The following is a 16,555-nucleotide window of genomic DNA, read 5'->3' as shown; positions in this document are numbered from 1 at the left end:
TCATTTATGTTTCCTATACACCTTGTACACATAGCCTAAAGGTAGTTTTATACAGTTTTTGGGCACTGCCTACTGACTGTGACCCATTATGTTGAGGTCAAGTGTGGAATTTTCCACTTGTGGCGTCATGTCAGTGCTCACAGAGTTTTAGATTTTGCAGTACTCAGATTTTCAGATTAGGAATACTCCATCTAATAGAGCAGTGGACTTCAAAATCAGAACTGAGCTCAAATTGTCTGTGTTACTTTGGGCAAATTACTTCTCCCCTCTGAGTCTTAACTTGTATCTACAACCTTATTTTTTTCGAAAACATCCCTGTGTGGAACAGGTAACTGGTACTCAGTCAGTACTTGTGTGTTGTGCTTCTTGCCTTCAAGGCTACTTTTATTTCTGCATTTCCAGCATTGTTTCTCTTATTTTCATTTTATTCTCCACACAGACATGTACCTATCTTTTAAAATATCTCTTGTGTCCCTTCTTTCTCATTTTTCAAACCGGTGGTATTTGTTTTTAATGTCATAGGGTATGCACGCTTTGGTAGACAGTTTCATAGAATTTTTTTATGATGAAAATATTTCTACCATAGAAGTAATTTATGTAAAAATTAATTTTACTTGGCCTATGAATAAAGTTTAAATAATTGAACTCTAGAATGGGTAAGAGGGTGAATGCTGAAATGAAAGCCTGTTGCCGCTTGAGGTGCTTTTATGAATTAACTGTTCTACAACTAAGACTTCAGAGATTCCTCACTGCTTTGTACTTATATGTGTTACATGTGTTCAGAAGATGGGTGATCCTTGGCAGGAGTGCATGGATTATGCAGTGACCCTCGCAAGACAAGCTGGAGAGGTAAGAACTAAAATTTTGTCAGCCGTAATGTGACGGGTGTGGACAGTATGTGGTTGCCTGTTCAATAAAACTTGTATTTTGGTTAATCTACTTTTTTTTTCATTTGACTAAACATTTTAAGGAGAATGATAACTCCATTTTTAAATCATTAAACTTTTTGTGGTGACAGTTCTGAATGTAAAATAGAATGTAAGATTATAGAATATTGTACTATGAAGACTACAACCAATAAAGGCTTACTTTGTACATATTTTGTTAAGAAAATATTTTAGAATATCAATAAGACACAGTTGACTGTTCTAAGCCATTTCTGTGCTTCATCTTTTCATTTGATTTAAAATTATTTAGGCCTCTTCTGCTTGTTTAACAAAAAAAAAATCTTTTTAGGTGGTTCGTGAAGCTCTCAAAAATGAAATGAATGTTATGATTAAAAGTTCTCCAGCTGATTTAGTAACTGCTACTGACCAAAAAGTTGAGAAAATGCTTATTGCTTCCATAAAGGAAAAGTATCCATCTCACAGGTATTTCTTATTTCAATTTCAAATGATAAGATGAGAAACAGGTTGTATCAGGAAGTTCAGGCAAGAACCAGGGACAAGAGAGACATAGCCTGTAGGGTGTTGTCGGTGGCCTCAATCCAGACTCTGACCTTTTAGCCTTACTAGAATTTGTGATTACAAATCTTGTGCAGGAACATGAGGTTGCTGAGTTTAGGGGTTTTTTCCCATGCTAAGCTGCCAGGGAATAGGAAGGAGGCAATATTGGGTTTCTTTTTGATAAGAGGAATGTTTGGGATATTGGGAAACTAATGTGGCACATGTTTGAAATAGTTATGATGTAGAAGTTCAGCTTTATTCCCCATGTTGCAGACTTCTTTAAATGGTAGAGTGACAGGAGCTTTAGAGAGTTTCAGGCAAAATCCTAAAATCGGGCTTTTTTTTATATACACAGAAGTAACCATTTTAAAGACATGGCAGAATATTTCTGTACTTCCTAGTCATGCTGTTGGTCACTCCTGGCCTTTTTAGCCACTGAAAGGAAAAGAAGTGGTTAAAGCTGTGACAAAATTCTCAAAAAAAAGGCTTGTAGCTAAAAGAAGAAAAGATAAAGGAACGTAATAGTAATGATTATTAGGACAATTCAGTGTTGAATGAAGGAGCATAAATAAAAAAGAAAATAGGAAGGGAAAGAAGAAAACCAGTGAGCTTGGACTCCATTTATGGAATTTACCTTAGATATATTACATAGCATGTTTTAGGGAGGCATGTACACATAGTAATTTTTGTGGGTGATTTGCTTTCCCATTGACTGACACTAGTTGTCTATTACTACAAAGTGGATTATCCTAAAAACTTGGAGGTATAGATGATAAACATTTATTATCCCCCAGTTTCCTAGGGTTGCTTAGCTGCCTGATTCTTCCTAAGACACCTCTTGAAGTTATGTCAAATTGTTGGCCAGGGCTACGGTCATCTCAAGGCTCAACTGGGGCCGAAGCTTCCCCTCCCCCGTGTGATTGTTGGCAGACTTGAGTTCCTTGGGGTTGTGTACTGGCATCTTACCTCAGTTCTTTGCATGTGGGCCTCTTCATAGAGCATCTCACTGCCCAGTAGCTGTGTTCTCCTGAGGTGTCAGAGGAAGAAACAGTGAACACGATGGAAACCACGGGGTTGTGTGGTGAACTAGGGTCCAACTTTCACACTGTTATTTCTGCTTCACTCTATTGGTTAGAAATGAGTTGCTAAGTCTGGCTTACAGTCACGGCAAGGGATATTAGGCTGTACATCTCCAAGAGAGGAATGTGAGAGAATTTGTGGACATAGTTTTAAAACCACCACATTCCCTTAATTTCTCATGTGCAACAAATGCCATTCCAGGTGTGCATGTGTGCTCATTCGTGTACCCTTACTTATACTGGTATTACATTTTAGAATTGGGACTTCTCTAACTTTTCACATGACTTGACTTTGGGGGACATAAAGGTTCCCCATTTTTATTATTCTTTATAGTAGAAAAGGAATATGTCATGTTTTATGTTAAACTTTGTTTAGTTAAGGAGATGTGCTAGTTTAAAAATTGTTGAAAGCAGTGTGAACATCAGGAGGTTTGTCATTTTTGTTTTTAGTTTTATTGGTGAGGAATCTGTGGCAGCTGGGGAAAAAAGTACATTAACCAACAACCCCACGTGGATCATTGACCCGATTGATGGAACTACCAACTTTGTACATAGGTATGGTTTTACATTTTTAATATTATCAGTTTGTATAGTCACTGAATTGTCTTTTAGACTCTTCTATTCAGGATTATATACACCTTGGAGAATTGTGTAATATGTAAGTTCTTAGTATAGAGCCTGACACAGAGTCAATATTTTATAACTCAATGTACTCTCCCTGAAGAGAGGCCTGTGAGAGTTAAAATGAGTAGCCCAGTTTGGTAAGATTACACGTAGATGTTATATTTGAAGTTGCCATGTAGCTGGACATATTTCTACTACAAATAGAATTATTCAAGTCTATGAAGTCAAGGTCTACAATATGTATATATGTATTGACTGTTGGCTATTTTAAATGTAGAAAATTCCTCAAAATAAGATTATAACACAGTATGATAATATCTTTTGTTAAAAATGCAGTATTCAATATTTAACCTTTTCGAATAGGAAGTTCCAGATTTCACGTTGTAGCAGAGACAAATAACCCTTCATTTTGCATAGTTTAGTATCTGGGACCAGTTTATTATGGGACCAGGCTGTGGGAAAAAGTACTGAAGAAAGGGGCCTTCTTTTTAACCACAATCAATTTAAAAATGTTGAGATTTAGTTTCATTTTTTTGAAAGAAAATTATAACATATATATAATGTGGTTACTGTGTTCATGGTGATATTCAGAAGATATGAAATGGACCGCAGTGCAAAGAGTCCATCCCACTTCTGTCCCCTAGCTTCCCAGGACCCATCTCTGGAGGGGATCACTGTTGTCAGTTTCTTAGGTATTTTTTTTCAGTTATGTTTTTTGCCTGTAGAAGCATCTTTTTTAATGTGTCTGTTTGTATAGGAGGGTACTTCAGAAAGTTCATGGAAAAAATGGAACTCAAAGATAATATGCATTTTCCATGAACTTCTTGAAGGCCTCATGTAGGTACTGATTCCCTCTACTCTCCCATTTACACAAAATGTTTTATACTATATACTCTGTTTTGTACCTAATGTATTTTGGTAGAGGAGGAGGGATTGTGCTATTTAAATGAAAAATTTTGTAAGCACCTACATTTGAATAGATGAATTTTATTGAACAGTTCTATCTTAGTAAACTTGTATATTTTTTCTTTTTTTTAAGATTTCCTTTTGTAGCTGTTTCAATTGGCTTTGTTGTAAATAAAAAGGTATGTTGTTTTAAATATATGGTTGATAAAATACATTTCTCTTATTTTCTGAGAAAGAGTAAATATATCCCTGTAATAAATTCAGATTTGTCTCTATTCAATTTTATAGCTGCATTATTTGAAATATAAGCTATGGGCCTGGTATAAGTTTCATGACACATTTCCACTGAAGAAAATATGTTTTCTCAGAAGCAGGAGTTGTAAGGAGAAAACTGACACAAAGAACTGAAATACAGCATTTAAACACCAGTGTAGGGGTGGGTTCTGGGTGCAGCATTTAAGATGGTTAACATGCTGCTTGGGACATTGGGTTCAAGGTTAGGCTATGCTTTGATTCCAGTTCCCTGCTAATGGGCACTCAGGGAGGCCACAAGTACCTGGGCCCTGTCACCCCCATGGCAGAACTGGACTGAGTTTCTAGCTCCTGGCTTCGGCCTGGCCTATCTCTGTATTTTGTGAGCATTTGGGAGTGAACTAGCAGAGGGAAGGTCTCTGTCTTTGTCTCTGTACCTTTCAATTAAGTAAGAATAAATAAATAAATGAATAAATAAATATTTAACAGTTCATGGAAAACATAATTAAAAGATAATGTTATCAAGAAAAAGAAACATGATAGAGTCAAATAAGAGGAATTCATGTTTGATCTAAAATGCTTCATAGGGAGTAGGTGTTTAGCCTAGTGATTAAGACACCCACTTCCCACATTGGAGCACCTGGGTTTGAGATATGATCAGGCACTGAGTAATTTTGAACTCTGCATGAGGTTTCTGCAAGATTTGGTTCTGAAGCAAGGATTCTTACCTCTGGTAATGGAGTTCATGGCAAGCAAAATTGTAGATGGTAGTTGAATTTGTGTAACAAGGAAGGACCAATCTCAATATGGAGAGCTAAAAGGGGAATGGAAACAGTGGAAGAGGAGGAAAAAAAAAAATTGAGGTCTGCAACTTTTTTTTTTAAAGATTTATTTATTTTTACTTGAAATTCAGATTTACACAGAGAGAGGAGGGGCAGAGAAAGAGAGAGAGAGAGAGAGGTCCTTCATCCGATGGTTCCCTCCCCAACTGGCCACAACAGTTGGAGCTGTCCAGATCCAAAGCCAGGAGCCAGAAGCTTGCTCTGGGTCTCCCACGTGGGTGCAGGGGCCCAAGGATTTGGGCCATCTTCTGCTGGCTTTCGTAGGCCATAGCAGGGAGTGGGACAGGAAGTGGAGCAGCCGGGTCTCGAACCGGCACCCATATGGGATACTGGCACTTCAGGCCAGGGCATTAACCCGCTGTGCCACAGCGCTGGCCCTGAGGTCTGCAACTTTTAAGGGCTAAGAGAAGAAGGTTCAAAATGGCACTGAGTGGGTGACATTGATTGAGTGAGGTAAGAGGACTAAGACAGTACTGCTAGAATTATGGAGGTTCTAAATTAAGTACTAAAGAAGTATGGATTATAGCCAGCAGTCTCCAGTTCTTCAGGTAAGGCAGTTGGACAGTAAGAGTTCTAGTGATCCCTGGGTGGCAGTTTCAGAGGATGGTTGATCAGGACAGAAGCCAAATTGTTGTAATATATTAAGGGGAGATTAGAAAATGCAAAGTGTAGACTACTCTGGCAGTGAAGGGAAAACTAGGTTTTGTAAGCATCTTAATGCATTTGTGCTGTTTTTATTGGCACACAGTTCTGGAAGCTGGGAAATTTAGGCCAAGGTCCTGGCAGGTTCCATGGGGTCCCATGTGAGGTGAGGTCTTTTTCTTCTTCTAAGATCAGACCTTTAGTAAGGCATTAAATCTTCTTAGGAGGGTGGAGCCCTCATGGCCTAATTACTTCCCTTACCATTGCACTTGCAATTAAATTTCAGCATCACCTTTAGAGGGCACAAATACTCAAACTATAGTAGCAAGGGAGACAGAAACTTGATGGAAAGGTACTAGAAGAGAAATTAGGATAGGAATCATAACACAGAGGGCAATGTTCACCTTAGAGAATAGAAACATCCTTCTTCATCTGAGGCTGAAGGTAGGTATGGGGGTGCTCCTACTAAAGTTTAGGCGTGAATTGAAGGAGAGAAAGATTTCAGGTCAGATGACCTATGACCTCTTTGTTCATGCTAGAAATTAACACTGTAAATCTAGCCATTTCAATACAGTATTATAGTCAGTACATCTGATTTCATGTTGCTTTCTGAATGTATTGAGTTTATGAAGAAAACAGATTCATTAAGGGAAACTTGTTTTCCTTTTGCAGATGGAATTTGGAGTTGTATACAGTTGTATAGAGGATAAGATGTATACTGGCAGAAAAGGAAAAGGGGCCTTTTGTAATGGCCAAAAACTTCAGGTTTCACAACAAGAAGGTAAGTGTATCCTCCAGTTTTTGTGCAGTTGATACCGTGCGCTTTATTTTCATGTTAACCTATGGAGTTCTCCAGCTGAGAACTGCTTCATAGATTGTGGGTTTTGTTTTCCTCTGATCTGATGCCATTGGACCAATAATTAGACAATAAATCTGAAAAATAAATTAAAACTGGGAATCATTAAAAATTAGACAAATACTTTTTTTAATGAGCTAGATGAGTGGCATTTGAAGTCTTTTTGTTATATGACATCTGATTGACATTTTGAGTCCTTTCTTCCTCAAACTACATCCAGTATTTTCTAGTTTGTACTTTCAGAGGGTTCTTTATGTGTAACAGGAATACAAAAATACTTCAAAACAGTTTAACTTCAGAATTCTTCTAGACTTTTATAATATTCTGCCACAATCAAACATGTGAATTGAGAGCAGATTTTTAGTTCATTTCCATTTATTTAACTCTTCAGACCCCAAAAATTGAACAGTGCGTCTTGATTTTCAAGATGTAACAGATGAATAAAGGTACATGGTAGAACTGCAGGAGTGTGATAGCTTTCATAGAAGTAACTGCATTTTTATAATTACATTAAACTTTACATGATCTGTAACTTAATTAAGTGACTGTAAGTAGTACAACAGTTACGAACATGCTAGGAACAAACACAGCTGTCTCCGCTGGTGGGAAGAGCTGAAGTGTGGGGACTGTTAAGAGTATTGTGAGCTTAAGTCACAGTGTTTCAGATGGGATTGAAAGACATTGGATAATGAGTCAACTTAGTGACTGGAGGTCAGATGACAGAGTTACCACTTAATTTTAACTATGGCTTTATTGCAGATCTGTATATAAATTCCTTATTGAATTTAATTTCTAACTTCTCTTTGGTTTATATTTAAAATATTTTGCTTGTTTCCCACGAACCAGGAAAATTGATTTAATTCTTCACTTTTTGGGTAATTATCTAAGAAACTAGATTTTTTTGATACTTAAAAGACACTGACAAGGATAATAAAATTATCAGTTAATATTTAAAGGCTTAGAAACATTTGATAAAATCAGAAAGAAGAATATAAATTTCCTATTTTATTCTGAATTACAAGTGTCAATCTTTATTATAATTCTAATGGGGCCAGTGCTGTGACATAGGGGGTAAAGCCACCACTTTCAGTGCCAGCATCCCATATGCGTGCCAGTGTCTATCCTGGCTGCTCCACTTCCAATCCAGCTCCTTGCTAATGACCTGGGAAAAGCAGTAGAAGCGGAAGATGGCCCAAGTGTTTGGGTCTCTGCTACCCTCGTGGCAAACCTGGAAGAAACTACTGGCTTCTGGCTTTGGACTGGCCCAGTGCTGGCCATTACTGCCATCTGGTTAGTGAACTAGCAACGGAAATTCTCTCTGTGTCTCCCTTTCTTTCTGTAACCCTGAGTTTTAAACAAATCAATACATTTTCAAAATAAAGTCTGGCCCCAAAGTGATTTTTTTTTTAGATTTTTATTTATTTATTTGGAAGGTAGAATAACAGAGAGAGAGATGGCCACAATAGCTGGAGCTGAATTGACCTGAACCCTGGAGTCAGGAGCTTCTTCCAGGTCTTTCACGTGGGTGTAGGGCCCCAAGCACTTGATCATCTGCTGCTGCTTTCTCAGGTGCATTAGCAGGGAGTTGGATTAGAAGTGGAGCAGCCAGGACACAAACCGGCATCCATATGTGATGCTGTTGCCACAGGAGGTGGCTTTACCCACTATGCCACAGTGCCGACACCTAAAGTGATTTTTTTTTAAAGAATTATGATTATTGGCTGGCGCCATGGCTCACTTGGCTAATCCTCCACCTGCAGCATCGGCACCCCGGGTTCTAGTCCTGGTTGGGGTGCCGGGTACTAGTCCTGGTTGCTCCTCTTCCAGTCCAGCTCTCTGCTGTGGCCCGGGAGGGCAGTGGAGGATGGCCCAAGTGCTTGGGTCCCTGCACCCGCATGGGAGACCAGGAGGAAGCACCTGGCTCCTGGCTTTGGATCGGCGCAACGCCGGCCATAGCGGCCATTAGGGGAGTGAACCAATGGAAGGAAGACCTTTCTCTCTGTCCCTCTCTCACTGTCTATAACTCTACCTGTCAAATAAAAAAAAAATAAATAAAAAAAAAAAGAATTGTGATTATTAAAATCGAGTGATTATTTTAAACATTTTATCTTCAGATATTACCAAATCACTCTTGGTGACTGAGCTGGGCTCTTCTAGAACACCAGAGACTGTAAAAATTATTCTTTCTAATATGGAGAAACTTCTTTGCATTCCTGTTCATGGGTAAGCTCTTTTCATTTCCCATCTTAAAATCCCAGATAATTTAACATTGTAAAGGAATGAGGTTTGCTTTAGATAGAAAATATTTGTTAACAGGCATCGGATCAGCACCATAATTATAATTTTGTAATGTAATTTTAAACACTTCTTTTGAAAATAATTTTAAATTCCCAGTAAAATCATAGAAATAAAGTAGTACAAAGAACAGTGGTATTGTTTATCCAGAATGACCTTTTGTTAACATTTTACCTCATTTGTGTGACCACTTTACCATTCTGTATGGATGCATGTGTGTTCTTCTGCATAGATACACAATTTTTCTCCTGAACATTTTTAGAGTAAGCTATGTTTATTATGACTTGTACACACCTAAGTACTTTATTTATTTCATAAGAATAAGAATATTGTCTTCTATAACCATGATACGATTATTGACTTCATAAATATACTTTTCTCTAATCTGCCATCCATAGTCAGTTTTGTTAATGAACCCAATCATGTGCTTTCTAGCATTTTCCTGTCTTTAATGCAAGATTCAGTCTATGTTTGGCATTACATTAAGTTGCTATGTTTCTATTTTTTTGTTTCTTATTTATTTATTTTTACTTAGAAACCTTTTATTTAGGGTTTATAAACTTCATGTATTTCATATATACAAATTTAAGAACACAGTGATTCTTCCTACTGTACCATCCCTCCTGCTTATACTCCCACCATGCTTCCTTCTCCCTTTGCTATTCCCATTATCATTTTTTACAAAGATCTATTTTCAATTTTATACACATAAGATTAACCCTACACTAAGTAAAAAGTTCAACAAATAATATAAAAAAAAAAAAACCACAAAACTGTTCCTCAACAGTTGAGACAAGGGTTGTTCAGAATCATCACATCTCAAAGTGTCAATTTCACTTCTATAGATTTCCTGTTAGGTACTCTATTACTTAACACAAATCATGAAAAACATATGGTACTTGCCTTTTTGGGACTGGCTTATTTCACTAAATATAATGGTTTCTAGTTGTATCCATTTTGTTGCAAATGACAGGATTTCTTTCTTTCTTTTTTTTTTTTTTTTTTTTTTGCTGCTATGTCGTATTCCGTAATGTACATAGCCTATAATTTCTTTATCCAGTCATCAGTTGACGGGTATCTGGGTTGATTCCATATCTTAACTATTGTGAATTGAGCTGCAATAAACATGGGGGTACAGATAACTCTTTCATATACTGATTTCATTTCCTTTGGGTAAATTCCAAGGAGTGGGATGGCTGGGTCATATGGTAGGTCTATATTCAGATTTCTGAAGTATCTCCATACTGTCTTCCACAGTGGCTGTACCAGTTTACATTCCCACCAACAGTGGATTAGGGTATCTTTTCCCCCAGATCATTGCCAGTATTTCTTGTTTGTTGATTTCTGTATGAAAGCCATTCTAACTGGGGTGTGATGAAACTTCATTGTGGTTTTGATATGTATTTTCCTGATGGTTAGTGATCGTGAGCATTTTTTTCATGTGTCTGTTGGCCATTTGAATTTCCTCTTTTGAAAAATGCCTGTTCAAGTCATTTGTACATTTCTTAACTGGATTGTTTGTTTTGTTGATGTTGAGCTTCTTGAGCTTTTTGTAGAATCTGGTTATTAATCCTCTATCAGTTGCATAAAAATATTTTCTCCCACTTGTCAATTTGGCTTTGATTGCCTCTGCTTCTGGGATCTTTTCCACAAACTCTTTGCCTATGCCAATGTCTTGCTGGACTCCCCCAATGTTCTCTAATAATTTGATGGTAGTGGGTCATAGATTTAGGTCTTTGATCCATTTTAAGTGGATTTTTGTGTAAGATGTAAACTAGGGGTCTTATTTCAAACTTCTGAACATGGAGATCCAGTTTTCCCAGCACCATTTGTTGAAGAGAGTATCCTTGCTCCAGGATTTGATTTTAGTTCCTTTGTCAAAGGTAAGTTGGTTGTATATGTGTAGAGTGATATCTAGAGTTTCTATTCTGTTCCATTGGTCTACCCATCTGTTTTTTTGCCAGTACCAGGATTTTTTATTATAACTGACCTGTAGTTATTTCTTTAAACCAGGTATTATGATGCCTGTGGCTCTTTTGTTGTTGTATAAGATTGTTTTAGCTATTCAGAGTCTCTTGTGTTTCCATATGGATTTCAGCATCAGTTTTACTAGATCTGAGAAGAATGTCCATGGTATTTTGATTTAATCTGTAAATTGCTTTTGGTAGTATGAAAATTTTGATGATACTGATTCTTCCAATCCATGAAGATGGAAGATTTTTCCATTTTTTTGTGTCTTCTTCTATTTCTTTTTTTGTTTATTTTTTCAAGAAGCCAGCTCTTTGTTTCACTGATATTATGTATTATTTTTTGGTTCCAATTTTGTTTATTTCTTCTCTAATTTTAATTATTTTTTTTCTCCTACCTAATTTTGGATTTGGTTTGTTGTTGTTTTTCTGGGTCCTTTAAATGCATTGATCGCTCATTTATTTGGTGTTTTTCCAATTTCTTGATGTAGGCAGCAATTGCTATAAACTTTCCTCTTAATAATGCTTTTGCTGTATCCCATAAGTTTTGATATGTTGTATTGTCATCTTCATTCGTTTCCAGATATTTTTTATTTCTCTTTTGATTTCTTCTATGACCCACTATTCATTCAGGGATATGTTGTTCAGTGTCCATGTGTTTGCATACGTTCTAGAGATTGCTGAGTTGTTGATTCCCAGCTTTATTCCATTGTGGTTCCAGAAGATACATGGTATGATTTTGAATTTTTTGAATTTGCTGAGACTTGCTTTACAGCCTAGCATGTGGTCTATCCTAAAGAAAGTTCCATGTACTGGTGAGAAGAATGTGTATTCTGCCACTGTGGAGTGAAAGGTTCTGTAGATATCTGTTAGGTTTATTTGGTGTATAATGTCAATTAACCCTGTTGTTTCCTTGCTGATTTTCTGTCTGGTTGAGCTGTCCATTGCTGAAAGTGGAGTATTGGAATCCCCCATTACTATTGTATTGGAGTCTCTATCTCCCCATTAGATCCATTAACATTTCTTTTAAATAGCCAGATGCCCAGTAATTGGGTTGCATATATGTTTATTATAGTCACATTATCCTGTTGAGTTGATCATTACAGAGTGCCCTTCTTTGTCTCTTGTAACAGTTTTGATGTTAAAATCTATTTTGTCTGATATTATGATGGCTACACCATCTCTTTTTGGTTTCTGTTAGTGTGGAATATCTTTTTCTATCCTTTCATTTTCAGTCTGCACAGTCTGCATGTATCTTTGTGGGTGAGATGTGTTTCTTGTAGGCAGCAAATAAATGAGTCTTATTTTTTTATATTTATATTTTATTTTATTTAATGAACATAAATTTCCAAAGTACAGCTTATGGATTACAATAGCTTCCCCCCCCATAACTTCCCTCCCATCCACAACACTCCCCTCTCCCACTCCATCTCCCACTCCCTCTCCCCTTCCATTCACATCAAGATTAATTTTCAATTATCTTTATATACAGAAGATCAATTTACCATATATTAAGTAAAGGTTTCAACAGTTTGCACCCACACAGAAACACAAAGTATAAAATACTATTTGAGTACTAGTTATAGCATTAATTAAACACCTAAGAGTAATTGTGTATTAATTACAGAGTTCAACCAATAGTTTTAAGTAGAATATAAAAAATACTAAAAGGGTAAAGTATTAAGTTCTTTTTTTTCTGTTTCTTTTTTTGTTTGTTTGTTTGTTATATAGTTTTTTTTTTATTTAATAAATGTGAATTTACAAAGTGCAGCTTTTGTATTGTTGTGGCCCCCCCACCTCCCTCCCTCCCGTGGCCCTCCCCTCTCCTGCTCCCTCTCCCATCCCGCCCTTCATCAAGTTTCATTTTCAATTACCTCCATATACAGAAGACCAACTTAGTATATACTAAGCAAGGATTTCAACAGGCTGCACTCACACAACCACACAAGGTATAGGGTATTGTTCGACTAGTAGTGTTGTTTTTAAGTTTCATAGTAGAACACATTAAGGACAGAGATCCTACGTGGGGAGCATGTACCCAGTGACTCCCGTTGTTGATTTAACAATTGGCACTCTTATTTATGACATCAGCAATCACCCGAGACTCTTGCTATGAGCTGTCTAGGCTATGGAAGCCCCTTGAGTTCACCGACTCTGAACTTGTTTAGTCAAGGCCGTATCACAGTGGAGATTCCTTCCTCCCTTCAGAGAAAGGCACCTCTCTCCTTGATGGCCTGATCCTTCTGCTGGGGTGTTGTTCACCAGGATCTTTCATTTAGATTGTTTTTTGCCACCGTGTCATGGCTTTCCATGCCTGTGAGATGAGTCTTGTTTTTTAATCCATTCAGCCAGTCTATATCATTTAACTGGAGAGTTGAGGCCATTTACATTCAAGGTGGCTATTGACAAGCAACGACTTGGCCCTGCCATTTTTCCATAAATATTCTTATTTACTTTGGATTTCCTTTGTACTTTTACTGGGAGATTTTCTTCCTTTACCTTCTTTCATAGTGATGACTATGTTTCTATGTTTCTGTGTGAAGCACATCCTTAAGCATCTTTTGCAAGGCTACATGGGTGGTGATAAATTCTTTCAGTTTCTGTTTTTTATGGAAGGTCTTTATTTCACCTTTGTTCATAACTGACAGTTTTGAAGACTACAGTATTCTGGGCTGACAGTTTTTTTCTCTTAAGATTTAGAATATGTCTCACCATTCTCTCCTCGCGTGTAGGGTTTCTGATGATAAATCAGTTGTGAGTCTGATTGGAGAGCCTCTGAAAGTAATCTGGCATTTCTCTGGTGCAGATTTTGGAGTCTTTGTGTTTTACTGTGGAGAGTTTGACTACAGTGTGTTGTGGTGAAGATCTTTTGTGGTCATGTGTATTAGGAGTTCTTGTACTTAGAAATCCCTTTCTTTCTCCAAATTAGGGAAGTTTTCTGTAATCATTTCACTGAATTGTCCTTCTGATCCATTCTCCTTTTCTGCACCTTCAGGAGCTCCTAAGACCTGTATGTTGAGTCATTGATAGTATCCCATAAATTCTCAACATTGTTTTTAATTTTTCTAATTTCTTCTTGTTGTTTTTGGATTGACCATAAAATTTTCAGATATTTTTCTTCTAACTTAGATATTCTTTTTTCTGCTTTCCATCACATTTTTTATTTAATCTATCAAATTCTTCATTTATAATATTTCATTTTTATTTCTCTTTAAAATCTCAATTTCATGGGAAAAATGTTCACTCATGTCATATATGGATCTCTTTGATTTGCAGATTTTCTGCTTCTGAGTAATCCTATGATTAATCTTTGAATTCCGTTTATGGCATTTCTTCAATCTTCATCTTCACATTCTGTATTTGAAATGTCGTTGTGTTCCTTTGAAGGTGTCACATTGTCTTATTCTTGTTTTTTGAATTTCTGCATTTATTTTTAGGCATTTGTGGAGATACTTGTTTTTGTTTTTGTTTTTCTTTTGGTGGTTTTTATCTTTGGACTGTGCTTCTTTGGCTTAGTGGCCTGTCTGCTCTTTCAGTGAATACCCAGAGGCTTGTGCTTGGTGTGGCCAGGGAGCTGTGTTCAGGGCTTGAGGGTGCAGGGAATATTCAGGGTAACACCCAAGTTGGGCGTGGTAGATATCCTCTTTTTTTTTTTTTATTTAATCAGAGGGAAGATTTTCATCAGCTCTGTTAGCCTAGTCTCACCCTCACCTCCTCTCTTCCAAGTTGAGCAGTGCCCTGGTGCTAGTCCCAGTGGGTGCAGTACTTACCTGCGCTGCCAAAAGAACCACACAAAGGATCCATGCAGTCCTCATTGTGAAAAAGGATCCCACCACAATGACGCACCCCAGGCAATCAGGGATCCCTGAGGTTGTGGTCTTGCCCACAGTGACTGCCCAGAGACCCAACCATACCCTGCGCCCTCCCACACAGCCATAGTGTTTCCACAGTCCCTGCACTCAAGGCTCTCACAGTCACAGGACACCAAGGATCTACCCTACCTTGCCATAGTCCGTCCTGTCCATAGAGAGGCAGAGATGCTCCCAGAGCCAGCTGCCTGTGGGTGCTCTGCCTAGGCAGTTTGAGCCCCAGAGCTTGTAATGTGTTGGGAGCCTGGGGGCACCTCACAGTCCTGGGTGCCCAACCCCCTGGCAATCCTCCTGGCCAGATTGTTTTGTCTTCTCTTGGCTGGTTGGTTAGGCATGGCCACACAAGCTGGCACAGCTGTTATATATGTCCAAAATGTTGCCTGCCTATAGCTAGTTGCAGGGAACCATTTTTGAGGGAGAGATAGAAATATGCCCCATTTTTTCTTTGAGGTTGGCAATTACCCTGTCCCCTACAGGGCTCCGGGCCGGACTCATGCCAGGCTCTCTCCACAATTGCATTTCCAGTGGCTTGGGCTACTGCAGTCTGGTCTCACCTCACTCTCGAAAACTAGTGCTGAGGCTCTCGGCTACTGGGGTCCTGTGTTGTGGCTGTGCTCATGCTGTGTATCCACACCCTCCACATAGAACCACAGTGTTCTTCCTTCCGTGGAGTTTCCACTGCAGTTTTCTCCCTAACTCTTCCCTGAGTTTGCACTCTTTCAACTTTTTTAAACTATCTCCTCCTAGTTTGGAGTAGTAAGCTCCCTCCGTATTCCGCCATCTTGGGGTTTTGCCATGTGTTTCTTTAGCATCCTTTAGTGTAGAGCATTTCCATAACCTAGATATGCTAGGTAGACTCAAAAATAATTTCTGGCTTTATCATGAGTTATTTCCCTCTTGTCACTTCTTATTTTGTGTATTTGTGCCTTTTCCTTTGTTGTTTTTGTTTTGTGTTGTTACATAGATTAGTAATGTATTATTTTACTTTTTCAAAGAACCAGGCTAATCTTTTAATTTCTTCTGTTTTTTTTTTTTTTTTTCTTTTTTGCTTTATTATTTTCATTCTTACAGTTTCTTTTGGTTTACTTTGTTGTTTCTTTTTTTCTTTCCTTTTGAAGTGGGAAATCTATTTTAATTCTTTGGTTTCTATTGATAAAACTATTTAGGCTATGAATTCTCTTTTTAGAGCTTATTTATTTTTATTTTTAAAAGGCAGAGAGACAGAGACAAAGACAGAGAGGTCTTCTGTCCACTGGTTCACTTCCCAGATGCCAACAACAGCTTGAGCTAGGCCAGGATGAAGCCAGGAGCTGGGATCTCAATCTGGATTTCCCACATTGGTGTCAGGGACCCAAGCCCTTGAACCACCACCAGCAGCCTCCCAGAGTGCCCATTAGCAGAAAGCTATATCAGAAGCAGAGTAGCAGGGACTTGAACCCAGGCACTCTGATATGAGTTTCAGGCATCCTAAGTAGTGACTTAACTACTGTGCCAGATGCCAACCCCAGGCTGTGCATTTTCATCTGATCACTGCTTTCAGTGTATCCCATAGATTCTGACATGTGCTGATATAATTACAATTATTTTTCATAAATTGTATAACTTGTTTTTATTATATAAAATATACCCAAAAGTAATATTTAAAAATTTCCACATGGAGAGGCCTTTTTGGTTTTTTATTTGTTTGATTTTTAATCTGCAGTTTATTGCATTGTAAAACTTTTACTTTATGGGACCTACTGGATGTTTTCTTTTTGCCCTAGACTGTGATCAATTGT

General features: G+C 37.8%; 1 protein-coding gene across 3 annotated transcripts in view; it reads left to right on the top strand.

Moving 5' to 3' along the window:
- Window positions 1-16,555, top strand: part of IMPA1 (inositol monophosphatase 1) — a 40,222-nt gene that overhangs the window by 15,607 nt on the left and 8,060 nt on the right. The window contains exons 3-8 of one of the 3 annotated variants that reach the window (XM_002710658.5): window positions 784-849; window positions 1,237-1,370; window positions 2,975-3,079; window positions 4,188-4,233; window positions 6,463-6,571; window positions 8,761-8,869. In XM_002710658.5, the coding sequence (XP_002710704.2) occupies window positions 787-849; window positions 1,237-1,370; window positions 2,975-3,079; window positions 4,188-4,233; window positions 6,463-6,571; window positions 8,761-8,869 (566 nt within the window). In that variant the 5' untranslated portion in view covers window positions 784-786. The remainder of the gene's footprint in view (window positions 1-783; window positions 850-1,236; window positions 1,371-2,974; window positions 3,080-4,187; window positions 4,234-6,462; window positions 6,572-8,760; window positions 8,870-16,555) is intronic. The other 2 variants (XM_017341415.3, XM_017341416.3) reach the window with 2 other exon arrangements.

The sequence above is a fragment of the Oryctolagus cuniculus genome, chromosome 6 (assembly GCF_964237555.1).
Source record: "Oryctolagus cuniculus chromosome 6, mOryCun1.1, whole genome shotgun sequence".
Lineage (NCBI taxonomy): Eukaryota > Metazoa > Chordata > Mammalia > Lagomorpha > Leporidae > Oryctolagus > Oryctolagus cuniculus.
Note: the sequence above shows the minus strand (reverse complement) of the source record. Positions and strands in the feature narration are given on the sequence as shown.